General features: G+C 32.9%; 1 protein-coding gene and 1 long non-coding RNA gene across 2 annotated transcripts in view; one reads left to right on the forward strand and one right to left on the reverse strand.

Annotated features, from left to right (window-relative positions):
- The first annotated feature begins 3,591 nt into the window (after positions 1 to 3,591).
- Positions 3,592 to 15,618, forward strand: part of LOC119084654 (tyrosine-protein kinase Dnt-like) — a 42,365-nt gene continuing 30,338 nt past the window's right edge. The window contains exon 1 of the mRNA XM_037194722.1: positions 3,592 to 4,126. Coding sequence (XP_037050617.1) covers positions 4,021 to 4,126 — 106 coding nt within the window. The 5' untranslated portion in view covers positions 3,592 to 4,020. The remainder of the gene's footprint in view (positions 4,127 to 15,618) is intronic.
- On the reverse strand, positions 7,672 to 8,476 carry LOC119084656. Its single transcript, XR_005089108.1, has 3 exons — positions 8,217 to 8,476; positions 7,980 to 8,166; positions 7,672 to 7,913 (listed from the first exon to the last, which is right to left on the reverse strand). It is a non-coding gene; the product is annotated as an uncharacterized LOC119084656 (long non-coding RNA).

Here is a 15,618-nt window from a genome sequence, read left to right on the forward strand (position 1 = left end):
TTCGGAATTGAAATTCTAGCATCAGTGGAAGCCAAAGCAATCATTCATAGCGATATATTGGGTGCGACGTCTGCCTTCTATTCGATGATCATAATTGTCTGCTTCTCAATGTTGTACGTTGAGCAATGTCTCACATTTTGGAAACGACAATCCGTAATTGTGAAAATGGCAATTGTTAAAAATCCTTCCAACACCAAATGAACGTACGAACCTAAAACTGAGCTTAATACAATTTTTTGTCAAAGGATTAGGCTTCCATATCTTTAATTTGTTCGTGCTGTACTTCAACTTAAGTCGAACAACCCTCGTCTTATGCCTGTGATTCACTTACATCTGAGGTATTTTTTTAAACAAATTATTTGAGGATTATCTTAAAATAATCATATGTCAGCGAATTTCGGTCTAATCAGATCCAATCCTCGTGAGGAGGGAGTAAAGCAAAATTGACTAAATAAACTTTCTCAACAGGTAAATCGTACTGGCGTTATTTTGTATGCATCAAATGTAGACGCAAAGGTCGATATTAGGTTCAGACGAAGTGTACGGTCTATGCGATTCAAGAAGTAGAATTTTGGAATGGAGTTTCATTGAAATATCCCAAATTTATCGTTTTAGATTGATACTTTCTCGACACAAGTGTTACTCAAACAACTGAAAATAACTGGATTTGGTATGTTCAACATTAATTTAAGGACAGTGTATCTGGTAAGTGCTACATTATAATACCAGTGTTGAATGACGTACATAAATGGGCATTTCGTATTCATGTAATTTCGTGATACATGTGTTGAACGGCATTGGATATTGATATTAGGCCTATTGTGGTCAAGAAACATCCATTTACATTTCAATATTTTTCATTTCAGCCGATTTAACCGTCCAACCCGAGTATCGCGAAATTATGTAAATACGAAATGTTCATTTACGTACGTGATACGTATAACAAATTGATATTTTAACTGATCCAGTCATACAAACAAAATATGGCTTTTATGTCTGTAAACGGTTTTACCATTTGTTTGTGGATCAGCTGAAACAAAATGCCTCACTCATTTGAAAGTCACTGACTGTAATGACATATTTCAAATGGGAAATATCTTCTTTGTTGATTAACGAAAAAAAATCATTTCAGGCTGTTGCTTCGATTTTTTCGTACTTTACCATACTGGTGCAGTTCGAATTGGCAAGTAAGAGATATTAAGGAAGATATAAGGTTTTCAACATTTAGACTTTCTAAAAGTTCAACAAAATTGTCAATCTAAGTTCATATATTGCAATAAATTAGATTTGCATCAAAGCTTACATTTTTAACGACAATCAAAGCTTACCCTGTTATCGACAACGACGACAAAAGTGTGTATAGTGCACTCAAAGTCGTGTTTTATATCATAATCCCAACAAAAATCTCTTCGAGAAAGGTGTGACGCAGCCTTTGAAATACAATTTCTAAAATGAATGATATCGCTAGAGTTGACGCTTTCAGCTTCGTTACGCAAAAATTAAATTTTACACCAAATTTTAGTTCAAACAAGCTGGCTTAGGTTTTCTCATCATCTGCCAAATAATTTTTACCAAAAAAAATTTGACTGGAAACAACAAAAATTTTACCAAAAAAATCTGCGTCGCAAAGTGGCAGATAAATTTTCTTGCAGGTCTGTTCCTGAACATCTACCACATGAGACGCAGATTTTTTTGGTAAAATTTTTGTTGTTTCCAGTCAAATTTTTTTTGGTAAAAATTATTTTGCAGATGATGAGAAAACCTAAGCCAGCTTGTTTGAACTAATTGGGTGTAAAATTTAATTTTTGCGTAACGAAGCTGAAAACGTCAACTCTAGCGATATCATTAATTTTAGAAATTGTACTTCAAAGACTGCGTCACACTTTTCTCGAAGAGATTTTTGTTGGGATATCAGTCGTTTTAGAAGTGTAGTCAACACTGCTTTTTAGAACAGTTCTAATTCAAAAATTTGACGAAATTCGAAAATTTGACGAAAATCAAAAATTTGACGAAAATCGAAAATTTGGCGAAAATCGAAAATTTGACGAAAATCGGAAATTTGGCGAAAATCGAAAATTTGACGAAATTCGAAAATTTGACGAAAATTGGACGAAATTCGAAAATTTGACGAAGAATGTAATTCTCTATCTGCCACCATTCAAGAAATATTTCCAAAACCCCAATTGACCCACCCATTTCCAACTTTCGACATTTTTCACATATGCCCCTCTGTTCTACTCGTAAAACTCTGAAAATTTGCCGAAGAATGTAACTCTCTATCTCTCATAAGCCAAAAAATATTAGTCCTTTCGTCCTACGCTCGAGTAGGTCAAAATTTGGTCACTCTGATCACTCTAGCTCAACCGAATCTGCACCAATTTTTCTAACTATTTTTTTGTTTGATTCGTGTGGCGAATACCGTTCATTTTATGGGTCGCACGCCTCTGTAGGTTTCAATACAGCTAAGCTACAGCCGAAAACGCGTTCCCGACCCTCGAAAACCACACTTAGAAACCACTTCGAGGCCAATAAAACAAAATTCTGGTTTTTCCTGGGGTAATGGCGTATCACACTTTCATTTTTATGCCCACCCTGAGGTTCCTGCAAAATTTCATGGAGATTGGCTGACTAGTTCCCGAGATCGACCGTCGATAGATAGATAGACAGATAGATAGAAACATACAGAGTAAGTTGAAAGATTTTGATTGTTTGGATAACGTTAATTTGGTGTATTTTCTATGAAAAGTGCCAAAACGATGTATCTCCGGTAATTTTAAAGCTGCATAGTCGAGTGATAGCTCGTTTTGCTCGTATTTGAAGCGAGAATAAGATAGAATAGGATTTGTGGTGATGTAGGCCAAAGGAAAGAAACTTAAATTCTCGCCTATATATAGTTGCCGCGTCTCAAAAAAATTTCTTCGTTCTTTTTTTGGAAGTTAGACTGCGTCAAGTCCTCTGCTAACGCTCCGGACATGATACATGTTTCATCAAAAAAAAACGTAAAATTTAGTTCACTGCGAGTGTTCTAGACTGGTAGCTGGGCCTAACATATAATTCTTTAAAATTCTCAAAAAATCCCGAATTCTGTTCAGCGATTCAACCTCGTAAATTGCAAACGTAAACAGGGAATTTTTGACAATTTAATTCCATTAAAATAATATAACCCCTAAATGGCTGAGCCCAGTACACGAAGCGTCAAGTATCAGATAAACTAATTGTGTACAATGAAAATGGTAAATTCTTCTGCGGCTTGGATACACTTGCAGTACTATTATCAAGACAGCTCTTGTAAGGAAATAACTGGTCCTCGTCGAGGAAAATTTTATTCTTTAAAATTCGAGTAATTCGCCACATTTTCGTAATCGAGTGAGTGTAATCGTACTGTTTTTCCTCCAATCTTCACTGTGTCATTAAAAAAAAAATCGAGGAAATTTACCATACAAGGAATGGTATCAACAGCATAATGTAATCACATATTGTTCTCATAAGTTCTTCTTTTCAATAAAAATCAACTCGAAAACTAGTATGAAAGCGGTGGCGCGCCATTCGCATTTTGACAGCGATTTTCAGTTCGATGTACTTATTTACTTCATTCTTTTGAAATCAGTTTAGTTTTACACATCGCACTGAGTGGACGTGTTTCTGTGTTTATTCTGAAATTTTAATTAAATTCTGTCATTCATCAATCGAATACTCACTATTTCTGATTAAATGATTGCTGCCGTAACGCGTGACTATCCGGTGTGATTTATAAACAATAAGTTTGTCAATAAAATCCAGTGAAACCGTTGTTAGCTGTACAAAATAATAGAAGAAACCGTGTCAATGGACACGATTCCCTTCCGATGCAATAAATAAATGTTATTCGAAAAGCAAACTAATTGTTCCGGAGATGTAATTAAATTTCCAATTGAATTATGATTTAAGTGCTCAACAGTGAATCGACTAAATAAGTAAATTTGTCTATAGTGTGTGTTGGACTATACCGTGAGATTGTTTGATAACATTTGATCTGTCAAAATGTCGCAAAAATATTGCTTTTATTTTGGATTATTTCTGCTATTTTCTGCAGCCCAAGCTCACATGAATCTCTATCTGAATCAGCATGAAGTGATGCGGCTATTGGGTAAGTTTAATTTCTAACTAATTTCCCCATTATATTCGACGAGTAATTGTTGTGTTATTATCACATAACCTCACACTTTGTTTCCCATATATTAGAACGTCGATTGTTGCTTTTGACAATTCCATTTTTATTTTTACCATAAATTCCTTTCCTCTTGTTGTTATTTTAAGAAAAGAGTTGAGGAATGTTTTTCTTGGCTCTCTCTGTTATTCTTTCCATCGAAACGAGAAATTTGTATTTTCGTTGAAGCGCGATTAATTCTGGGTTTTTACTAAATTAGAGGAATTAGCCGAGGATTAGTGGCTTGTCATGTTAGTGTTGTTTTTACTCATTCTTCTCAATGAAATATTATTTTTTACTTAAATTGAATTTAGTCGAGGCTTTGTTTCCTTCCTTTGTCGAAACCGTAATAGATCCTCCGACGCATAAATTTTGTCAATTCGAGTCTTGTATAACACTAACCGAAACACGAACCGTTTTAATTGCTGTCTGTAAGCAATAAACATTTTTATGTCACAGATTCTCATAATATGCAATACAGAAAAAAGATCAACGATTCCCGATTTCGATATTAAATATTGTCACATACGTACACGCTGATCCTTTTGCTTTCAAAATTTATTTGTTAAATAAAACAAAATTTATGATGATGCAAACCCAACAAAAATACCATAAATCTTTCGGAGTCAATTTTTTTGACTTCTTTGAAATTTGAATAAGTCTCTCTGTTCACATGAAATGATTTTTCTTCTTTTTTTTTTAAATTTTGTTGGTTGTAAAACTATTGGGGGTTGACTTGTAAGCATTTAAATTCTCTGGAGACTGTTACGTTTGTTGAGATTAACGTTATAGTGTTGGTATGTGTAGATAGGCAGGTAGTAATGGAAATCAACCAATTCATCTGTCCAAAATGTCCATTCTTTTTTGATGGCAAAGAAAAACAAACAGTTGGTTATCTTCACGATAAACAGTTGACTGTTTTTTACATAAACATTTTTTTCAAGGAAGTTCAGATGTGTGCCAAGGGACCGATGTTTGATTTTTCACTTAAGTTTATCTTTCAAATCGATCTATTGATTATTTCCATACAGATCAACATGAATATTTTTCCTTCTCATTTGCATTTCCTGCACAAAAAGGAACATGAAATTTCAGACTTTCAAACCGTCAAAGCTGAATTCGTGAAAAGAGAGAACTTCCAGTAAAAGACCGAAACGTTGAACGTTAAAATCTAATGAAGAACGTCCCACAGTACTGCAGAAAAAAGCGAATAACTTTTCTCACTTGGCTTCTGAATTCTTTTATCCAAAAACATATTGTTTAACGCACTGTGAAGAGAGATGAATTCTTGAAGTGATAATAAAGAAAGCTTCCTCCTTATCATCTCAGACAATATCCTCTTGGGTAAGAAAAACGAGAAGCCAAGTAGGTCCATTGGTTCCAATTTTCTACCCTCTCCGTTTCATTAAATTTTCCGTATTACTCAGTAGATAATCTTATTCATTGCTCAATTTTAAGTACAAGCGCCTTTGAACTGAGCGATGATGTTGAATTTTTTTTTTTATTTTAATTTCTCTTAGAAATGAATCTCTCGTTTAAGGTCAACACGGAACAACATATGTATACGATAAGAAATAATATTCCAGCTGTCTATTTTTCCCATGACTGCTATTATCTTTGCTTTAACACTGTCGTGACACTGTCGTGTTACTCTGTTATATACGACTATCATCTGTAATAGAAAACGACTTCAGTAGCGACAAGTTCTGACTAAAATATATCATAGCAAAATGTATGTTCAAAATGAAGTAAAAGATTTCAAATCAATCTCTTTAGAATACTTGCATCGAATGAAGTAGTAGATATGACTGCTGACATGCGTGAACAGCACCTATTTTTAGGAGTCTAGTACCATCAAATTCCTAATTTTACTTTTGGAAAAACTCCCAAAATAGCCTTTGAATTTGAATTCTTAAATTTAGGAAATTTAGGTTTCCTAAAACAAATTCCTGAAGATGAGACATGCTTTGAATTGATTTTTTTCCTGATTCAATGTAACCTCGTTGACATCAATCAAATGCAAAGCACCTCTTCGTGCAAATATATTTAAAATTAATAATTCTTTCATAGCTGAGGATAAAAAGGTAAAAGGTTGAGCTTTATTGATCCGAGGCGAAGACGAGGTCAACGAACACACGAAAACAGGACTATTTCAGAGGATACCGAGTTATGAAATGGATTCTTCCTAACTACTGTTGAAATATGAAGAATTCGTAGCGTATTTCCAACATCGTTGAGAAAAACGTTTTTCCTAACTTATTCCGAAAGTCTTTCTTACCGAATCTCCGGCTCGCTAATAATCAGCCTTTTAGCTCGCGTTAAGAAAATAACTTTTACAGTCTGAGGGCGTCGAAAGTATTGCTTGAAACATGAACACGGTTTTCGACACATTTCAACGTTTACTAATACTTACAGGACATGTCATAGTAGCGACTTAGAAGGAAAATGAAATTTTACATTTTAAGATAATGCACACGATATCACATCGCTCATATTGACATTCACCTAGCGTGTTCAAATTCAGTTACCCAATGCATCGACTAACATAAATTAAGTAGCTTGTTCCTGACTTATGTAAACAAGAAAGACGTTTTTCAGAAGCGTTTTATATAAAAAACGCCTCTGACCGGCTAGTGCTTCGCTTTTAGTAAGGAAAACTTCTATTTACAACATTAAAACTGATAGACAACAATTCTTCTACAAATTTAAGGTTAATTGTCTGTTTGTGAAGTAACTGATTGCCCCAAGATGGTCCGTGAAAATGATTATGATGAATCCGAGGAGAAAAGGATAAATTTTAATTCTTTACCTTAGTGTTCATCACATTTGTTATTTACGAATAAATTCTATGACAAAGCCCAGCTCTTATTTGCAGAATAAATTGTATAATAGTTGAGTTGAGTGGAAGCATTATATGAACGATGATAAGTAAGTTGAATAAATTATCCTCAACAAAGGACATGACTAAAACATATACGACCCAAATGATGTTCCATTCAGAATTTATGTATAACAAAGAAAAATGATCGAACCTGAAGAGTAATTTACAACTAACGCAGAAAAGCCTAAACTTTACCAATATTGTTTCCTACAATTTCTATCAAAACACCCACACCGTAAGAACTTAAGAACAAAAAAAGACCCAAAACGCCTTATTATGCACGTATATATACCGAAGTAAGGTGAAAAAAATATTAATCAATTCAAATCCATTCCTGAAAAGTCCTTTATCTGTCTAATGTATCACATAAAAACAGATTTCTATCAATAAAAACGAACGAAATTTTTGTCACCTGAGATGTTGTCGTTTCCCTTCGTTTAAGATTCCAAACTTCACTATCCCATACAAGAAAATATATTTATTAAAACATATTCAAGAGAAACCTTTTTTTTGTGTGTTCACTTTATTTGCTGTTCCTTTTCTCAAATCGAAATAAGAATAAAAAAAAAACGTTGACCAATAAATCACTCCACAGGCACTTTGTCAAATGATTTTATTTATTCTTATACACGACGAAAAAAAAAACTTTATCTCTAAAATGATACCACATTTTCACTAAGCTGTACAGTCGATTGAGGAAGAGATTTTTAGGATATTTCTCGTCTCTTTATTTGTGTTGTGTTTGGAGTTTTGTTTATTTACATTTACCAAACCCAAGCCTAAGAGGCATGTCTGCACCAAAAAATGTGAATGGTCCAACCGCACACCAAGCTGCCGATATAAATTCTATTTTCGGGGATGATATTTTAATAATATGGAACACATCAAATTCATTTTAATGTCATTTCGCACCCCATAAAAATATTTTCCAAATTATTTAAGGTCTCGCTGAAATATATTTGGAAAGTCTATTTTTACCATATCCACTGAAAGCAGCGTTGCCACAAAGTTCTTTTTTGTTGCCATTAAGAGGTTTCGAAGCTATTATCCACGGAGTATGTTTTGTTGGACACATTTTAATTGATTCAATATGGCCTGCCTGGAAGTCAGTGTTTATTTCCAAATTTAAACTTTAACAAGTGAACTCACATAAATCGTTAATTCAATGAACAGAGAGATTTGTGTCTTTTTGGTGGTGTTCCTCTGTTTTTATAAAACAAATGACAACATATAATGTGGTGCTTATTTTCTGACACATCTCATATCTCTTTGCCTCTTTGTATGTGTCTGGTGATTTGACATCGAAGATAAATCGTCGTTTTACATTTTATCCCGAAATAATATTCGAATCAAATAAAGCGAAGAAAAAGTGATATAAAAACGAGACTAACACACAGTGCGAGTGCATTCTGAAATCAAAATGTCATTGTCTTAAACGTTTCAATCAATCACTTTGACTGTCGCATAGGTATGTCAGATGAACGTAGTGTTTTTGTTGCGTGTGTTAGCTCATGTAGAAGATAAATACATGGAAAATTATAATGAGGAGTCATAAAAGCAACAAGAAAGCAATGGAATTGATGTCTTGATTGAATTAAAATTAATTGACAAAAACGTGTTTCGAAAACTTTTTGGCTGCTCACAAGCAAACAATAAATTTGTACCTTAAACATTGTACGGTTTTTAGAACGTTTACATACCAATCGGTCAATGATGGAAATGATACTTCTTGTGTGAGACGAGGCCGAGGTCGGTGAACACAATAGGAACCATTTCCATCATTTGTTCCTTTGCCAAGTAAGGTTGTTTGGAACGTTGTATTTTGCCTTGTGTGTCTGCATCCCCCCCTCGACTCGAGCTGCACACTTGGCAAAATACAAAGTTCACAACAAGGACGATTAACAAGACTCTCCATGAACACTTTTCGATTGTCACAGTATTACTAGTATCAACGTCAATGCATTTACCTGGATCATTCCAAACCAATTAATTCAATTGTACGTAATTTCCTGACTATTCAAACCTAGAGTGCTTTACAAAAATGCCATCACTTCAGGGGCAACACTGCTCAAATATATTAAATTTTGTTTATTGTGTTACTTTTTCGAGTAGAATCAATAAATCAGGAAATCGACGACGCATAACTTTTCGGAATACAACATTGTCTTTGTTATGCAAATACTTATAACCTGAACACGTGAACGTATGCATAAATTATGCTTAAATTAAAATGTTTTGACACATTTTGTTTGTTTTGTCATACATATATAGATTGTATAAAATTGTAGAGACGAACATGGATGAGTGAATACTAAATAGGAGGGACGTTGGAAAATTTAATATAACATGGCTGTGCGAACGGCTGCCTAAATCATTTAGTCTATCATAATCGGTTGGATAAATGAACATTTCGTGAAAAAAAGAAGGAAATGTTTTAGAAATTTCATAGCTGAAGTCAAATTCTATTAAATGTTAGAAATGGAAAGGACACGTTTCTTATGGGTGAATGCATTTACATTTCGAAATTTAAATATATTTTTTTTCCAGATCATGCTGTGAATAAAAATCTTTTGTTTTTTTACTTGTTGAAGACACAAGAAACAGAGGAAAAAAAATTATTTATGATGTGCATCAATAAAAGAGTAAATATGAAAATGGTCTGAAGCAAACAAGATGAACGAGGATGAAAACAAAAAAGAAGAAGATCAAACTCACAGCTTGTTTTCAAGACAAGTTAACAAGAATGAAATTATATACCAACGTTTTCTTAATCTTTCTTTTCTGCTGCCTTTATGCACCATCATCATCATATTCTTCTGGTCTGGTGCCTCGAAATGCAATATTTTATTTCCATAATTGTTTAACATTGTGTTATAAACGTATAATTATCCTTTACGTCTGTTTACTTTTCGTGAGAGTGATTGCCTTTTTCGGTGCGGGGTTGTTGATTTGATAATTGTTTCTTCGCAATAAAAATGTTGGCGAAACAAGAGATTTTTTGCTTTTAAAATGCGTGTTTATTGACCATTGAATTCAGAATTAGACGTTGTTTATTCGATGGTTATCTTCTGCAGCAAACAGTTGAATCAATTAAAAAAACAAAACAAATCAAACATTTCGTTCTGTTTTATTTATCAGTCTGTAAAATGATAACCTCGGAATTTTAAAACAGCTAGCACATGAAGTAACATAAATCAATTGAAAAATTAATAGAAAATCATTTGACCCAATAGTTTGACTAGAATTTTTTTGATCGCGTTACCGAAAATTGGTGGCGGGACATTTCTACACCATCAATATCGTCAGGCACGATATTATCGTTTTTTAGACGATACTATCGTCCAAAAAAACGATATTACCGCCCAAAAAATTTTCATCCAGGACGATAATATCGTCTAAATTGAAAAATTCTAAAATATTATCGTTTTCTGGACGATATTACCGTTCTAGAAAATCTAATGGATATTTTCGTTTTCTGTACGATAATATCGTCCAAAACGATAATATCGTCCTGGGCGATATTATCGTTTTTTTAAACGATAATATCGTCCAGGACGAGATACTATTGTTTAAAAAACGATAATATCGTCCAGGACGATAATATCGTTTTTAATTTATTTAAAATAAAAATTCTCAAATTTAAAAAAATAAATTAATTAAAAACGATATTATCGTCCCAAAAATTATCGACCAGGACGATAATATCGTCCAAAATAACGATAAATTTGTTCAGAAAAAGAAAATAACGATAATATCGTCCAGCGGATATTTTCATCCAGGACGATATTATCGTCAAAAAAACGATAATATCGTTTTTTGAACGATAATATCGTTTTTTAGACGATAGTATCATCAAAAAAACGATAGTATCGTCCAAAAAAACGAAATTATCGTTTAAAAACGATATTATCGTTTTTTTAAACGATAATATCGTCAAGAAAACGATAATATCGTCCTGAAAATATTTTAAAATTTTTCAATTTAGACGATATTATCGTCCTGGATGAAATTTTTTTGGACGATAATATCGTTTTTTAGACGATACTATCGTCCAAAAAAACGATAATATCGTTTCTGGTTCCCCAGTTGTAATACATTGACTGAAATATTCCCGAAAGTCTCACATGGAATGTTTTCAAAATAAACCATAAAACCACACTTCATTTCGGTTCTGAATCAGGGATTACAGATGAAGAAACATACAGACCAAATATATACAACACACAAGTAAATCTATCGGTCGCTGGAAATAAATAAATTAATTTGAATTCAAAACAAGCAAATGTATCATAATATTTTGATTTTCTGTAACTCTTCCATCGACTTTTTACTTTACATAAATCAACAAGCAAATTGAGTTCAACATTTCAACAACCACACCATCTAGAGTACCCATTCCCAAAACCATTTCCCATATAAATACATTCGGAACCGTTTTTCTGATTTCACATTCAACAAACGATATGAACTCAAAAATTCGTATTCGTAACTTTAGTGAAATTTAATTTTTTTTTCTTCTTTTTATTTAAGAAAAAAACAAAAATATTGAAAATAAAACAAATATACTTCATTGACGATGCCACAAAATATATCAATAGTCTTCGAGAACGCGCGCAGTTGGTTCTGCTCCCGCTGAGACAGAAATTTGAATATAACCGCTCTTTTACAAGTAAATTATTGGCGATTATTTTCGAAAGATTAGAAAAACATTTATTTAATTTTATTGATTTATTTATATTATAAATTTTTGGTTGGGTATACGTTCCGTTAAAAAAAAAGCCATAGGTGGCTTGAATGTGCTCCATCCTATGTGTGTATTTATTGTTCGTAATGCATACGGGTGGCAATAAAAATGTTTTTCTTTCTTTTTCTTCTACGTCTTGTTCGAAATATAAATTATTTCCAAAGTTTATGATGCCTCGTATTACATGTGAATGTGAGTATTTACGCTTATGGCAACACAGGAAAAAAAAAGAGAGAATAAAATTCCTTCTCATTAGCTAAGTTTTTTAAAAGAAAAAACAAAATCCATTTAATTGGATCGTCTCATTGAGACTACGAGCTGAAAAAAATAATAACTCATGTGATACAAAACACCTTGTGAAGAAGTGTCACAAATTATTAAGATTTTTTATAAGTCTCTGCCATATAATTGATTATCACATGTTTATAATTCAGAACAAAAATTTAGAGTTCAACTGGTTTAACATTACGTATACGGATCCATTCATAATATGATGTGAAGAAGTATAAGCGGTATGTTTCAATTACACTCCCTTTTCCTTCTCAAAACGTAATAGCATTAATCACTTAATTTTATGTTAAGACCTCATATTTTTCAATTTTCCGAAGGCATTTTAATTGTTACCATACTTCATCACAGTAAAATTTCTACGTTAGACGTATTATACAAACATATATACACATAACAAGCACATCACACAGGGAATCAGTCTGAAAAAGAATCGGTACGGAATATATAAGTGAATGGAGATAGAGTTGTGAAACACATAAATCATCACCACCATTTAAAACGTTCATCTGAATGTTGTTATTGTTCATGTAACGTTCGAAAGTATTTAACAGGATGAGGAGCGTAATAATTGAAACCAGACAATAAATTCGTTTTAAATCCGTTGGTGTGCTTGAACACATTATTACTCTCGTTATAAATATAAAATGCATTGTGAATGGCGCTAAACCAACATCATGGCTTTTTTTTTACTTTTCTTTCTTTGTGATTAACTTTAATTTCAGAAATTGAAGAATTAAAAGATTTCTTTTTGTTTCTCTCGATATTATTTTTCCTATCTCTCCTTGAATAAATTGTGTTGTTTTGCCAATGGCACATTAGGTAACACGAAAATTATTAATTTTTTTTACATCTAGAATGAGAAACCACAACAACTAATTCGTAGCTGTTTTATGTTCTTCAATAATACATTTTCACCAATGCTAACCCATTCGATCCGATATGAATGTATATCGAGTTGGAGGCAATGTGGCTGCTTAACACATAAAGAACAACAATAATAACGTCAATCGTAAAGATGCAGAATAATTCCTGCTGTCATAATACAAAAATAAATCGAATAAATTAACGAATTTAATGGTGGCTGCGAGGCAATTATTTGTCAAGAGACAAATAAAATGTATGTTTCGGTCGGTAGAATGGATTATGAGTGGGATTTGAAAAATATAACATTACTTCTACCTATTTTGGTTATATATTAACGACTGTTCGTGGAAGTAAAATGTACAGTGTCGTTGTCGCTTGTGCCTTCTGTGGTAACCTTGTAATTTGATCAGATTACCGTGCGATCGATTTGAATTTAAAGGACATTCCGAGAGGCTCCTCCGATACACACTTTATTGAACTAAAAACTCATCACTTCGAGTAAAATCGTTTAAAATACCTCTCGGGACATACATTTTAGTTCCCGCTTGGTAGCCGTTTTGTGGATTATTTTTTTTTTCATATATTTTTCACAACATCCAAGGTAATAACAATTTCGTAAGCAGTGAAGATGGTCCTACGATAAGAAAAGGAATTTTCCTAAAATTTGAATATATAAAGTGGTGCTACGAAAATATCTGAAGCTTTCCCAACCGAAACCCTTTACCGTATACCACAGGGACAAATAAAATATTAAATTTAAAATATCTGTCGGGTGTATAAAAAAGATACGTAAGCACGCCACACCAGACCAGCGAGGCAAAAATATTTGAAATATTAAAAATATTTGCAATAAAAATCTTCTTGTCCTATCGGATTTTGACTAACAGTGACTAACATTCTAAAACCGACCAATCTGAGAACTTCTTGTATTTCCATAATTTTGATATGTTCCTGGTCCAGGGACGCCGACTTGTGTTTGGGAGTAGTGGTGCTCATACAACAAGCGAATCTGGTAGTAGTGGTGCTCTTTCAAGTAAAACTGGAAAGATGTAGTGGTGCTCATCATTCGAGTAGTGGTGCCCGAGCCTCGCTTGTCCTTAGAAGTCGGCGCCCCTGTCCTGGTCACATCTGATCTTGGAACCAAGGAACGAACCACTGACATTATGATATTTTAAACACTCAAAAACATAGAAAAATAAAAGAACCATTCAGTGGCTGGTTTTAAAATGTTAGTCACTGTAGAATGAGAACGAAGTTCAGAGATAGAATTCATTGTCCATTCAATTGCAACTGTTCTCTGATTAAATCAGTAATTCATGTTGATTCAGAAAACTCATTTTTACAAAGATGACAATGATGACCAGTTGACCAGTTGATGGTCAGTGAAAAAAGAATGGTTTTCTTCCGAAATTGAGATTCAAGTGCTTTCAACCCAAATTACTCTGACCATTATAATTGATGTTCTTGGGTGTATCAAAACATCCTTTTCGTTATTTGTTTATAATATTCCAACGAAGAACTTATACGCTCAATTTATTTTTATATTTTATATAAAAAAACATCTTTAGGTAAAAAAAAATTGCTCATCAATCTTCATCAATCATTCCACAAAATGTATTTTTACTCTTTCACAGCAATTCTCCAAAAAAAAATATTTACTCAGTTCATCTTGTCATTCCATAATTTTATATATACATCCACTATCCAGCTACATGAACGACTATGTAAATTTGTAATAATAAATTTTATATCTTAAAAAAAAGAATATTTATTTAACGTCGAATTGGTATAAAGATATTAGAGAACGTCAGCTAACGCTATGTTACAACAAGGTATTAGAGAACCTTAGCTAACGCTATGTTCCACCGGTAACAATAACGCTTACAATGACCCCAACGTTAATTCTGAGTCAATAATGTTGACCATTGAGCTTTTGAATTAAATTTTATTGATTTTGTGATTATTACTCCCATAGTGAGGTTGGATATTTTGATACTGGAACGAATTAGCAGATCTGAGGAGCAAACGAAATTGAGCTAGGAATCTATTCACTTTACACTACGATATTCAACGACAATCATCAATCGTACCACGTGTCTAACTTACAACTGGAACATGTCAAACTGATTTTGTGATTATTACTCTAAAGGGATCAGAATTTTATCTATGAAATTGATAGATCTGATATGAGCTAGTGATAATCAACTTGAAAAAAATTTATTTGATCTTTAAACTCAATTGAGTGATTTAAAGAAAATAGCAATTTCAAGTTGCAGACTACACAAGTGTTGGTTTTTGTAGCGAATGATGTTTATCGTCGAATGTCTCTGTAAAAATCATATTTCTTCCAGCTGTCAGTCACTACCTTCCTACATTCATTTGCATGACAATGGCAGAGAGAGCATTAACTTTGTTTTAGAGAGTAGCGACGAAAGTTAGGGTTTACAGTAAATTACCGTCGAGAAAGCTGACGTTCTCTATTGTAGACAAATAAAAGCCATAATCACATATGAGGGAGGCAATAACGAAGAAATAAAAATGTTGCACATTTAGTTAGATAATTATTTGTTTACGTTAGCGATCATTGATTTATTTTATGGTAAAAGATTTTTTTTTCGTATTCCACCACTTCTGCTTATATAGATATAAATG

This window comes from Bradysia coprophila, unplaced genomic scaffold (assembly GCF_014529535.1).
Source record: "Bradysia coprophila strain Holo2 unplaced genomic scaffold, BU_Bcop_v1 contig_87, whole genome shotgun sequence".
Lineage (NCBI taxonomy): Eukaryota > Metazoa > Arthropoda > Insecta > Diptera > Sciaridae > Bradysia > Bradysia coprophila.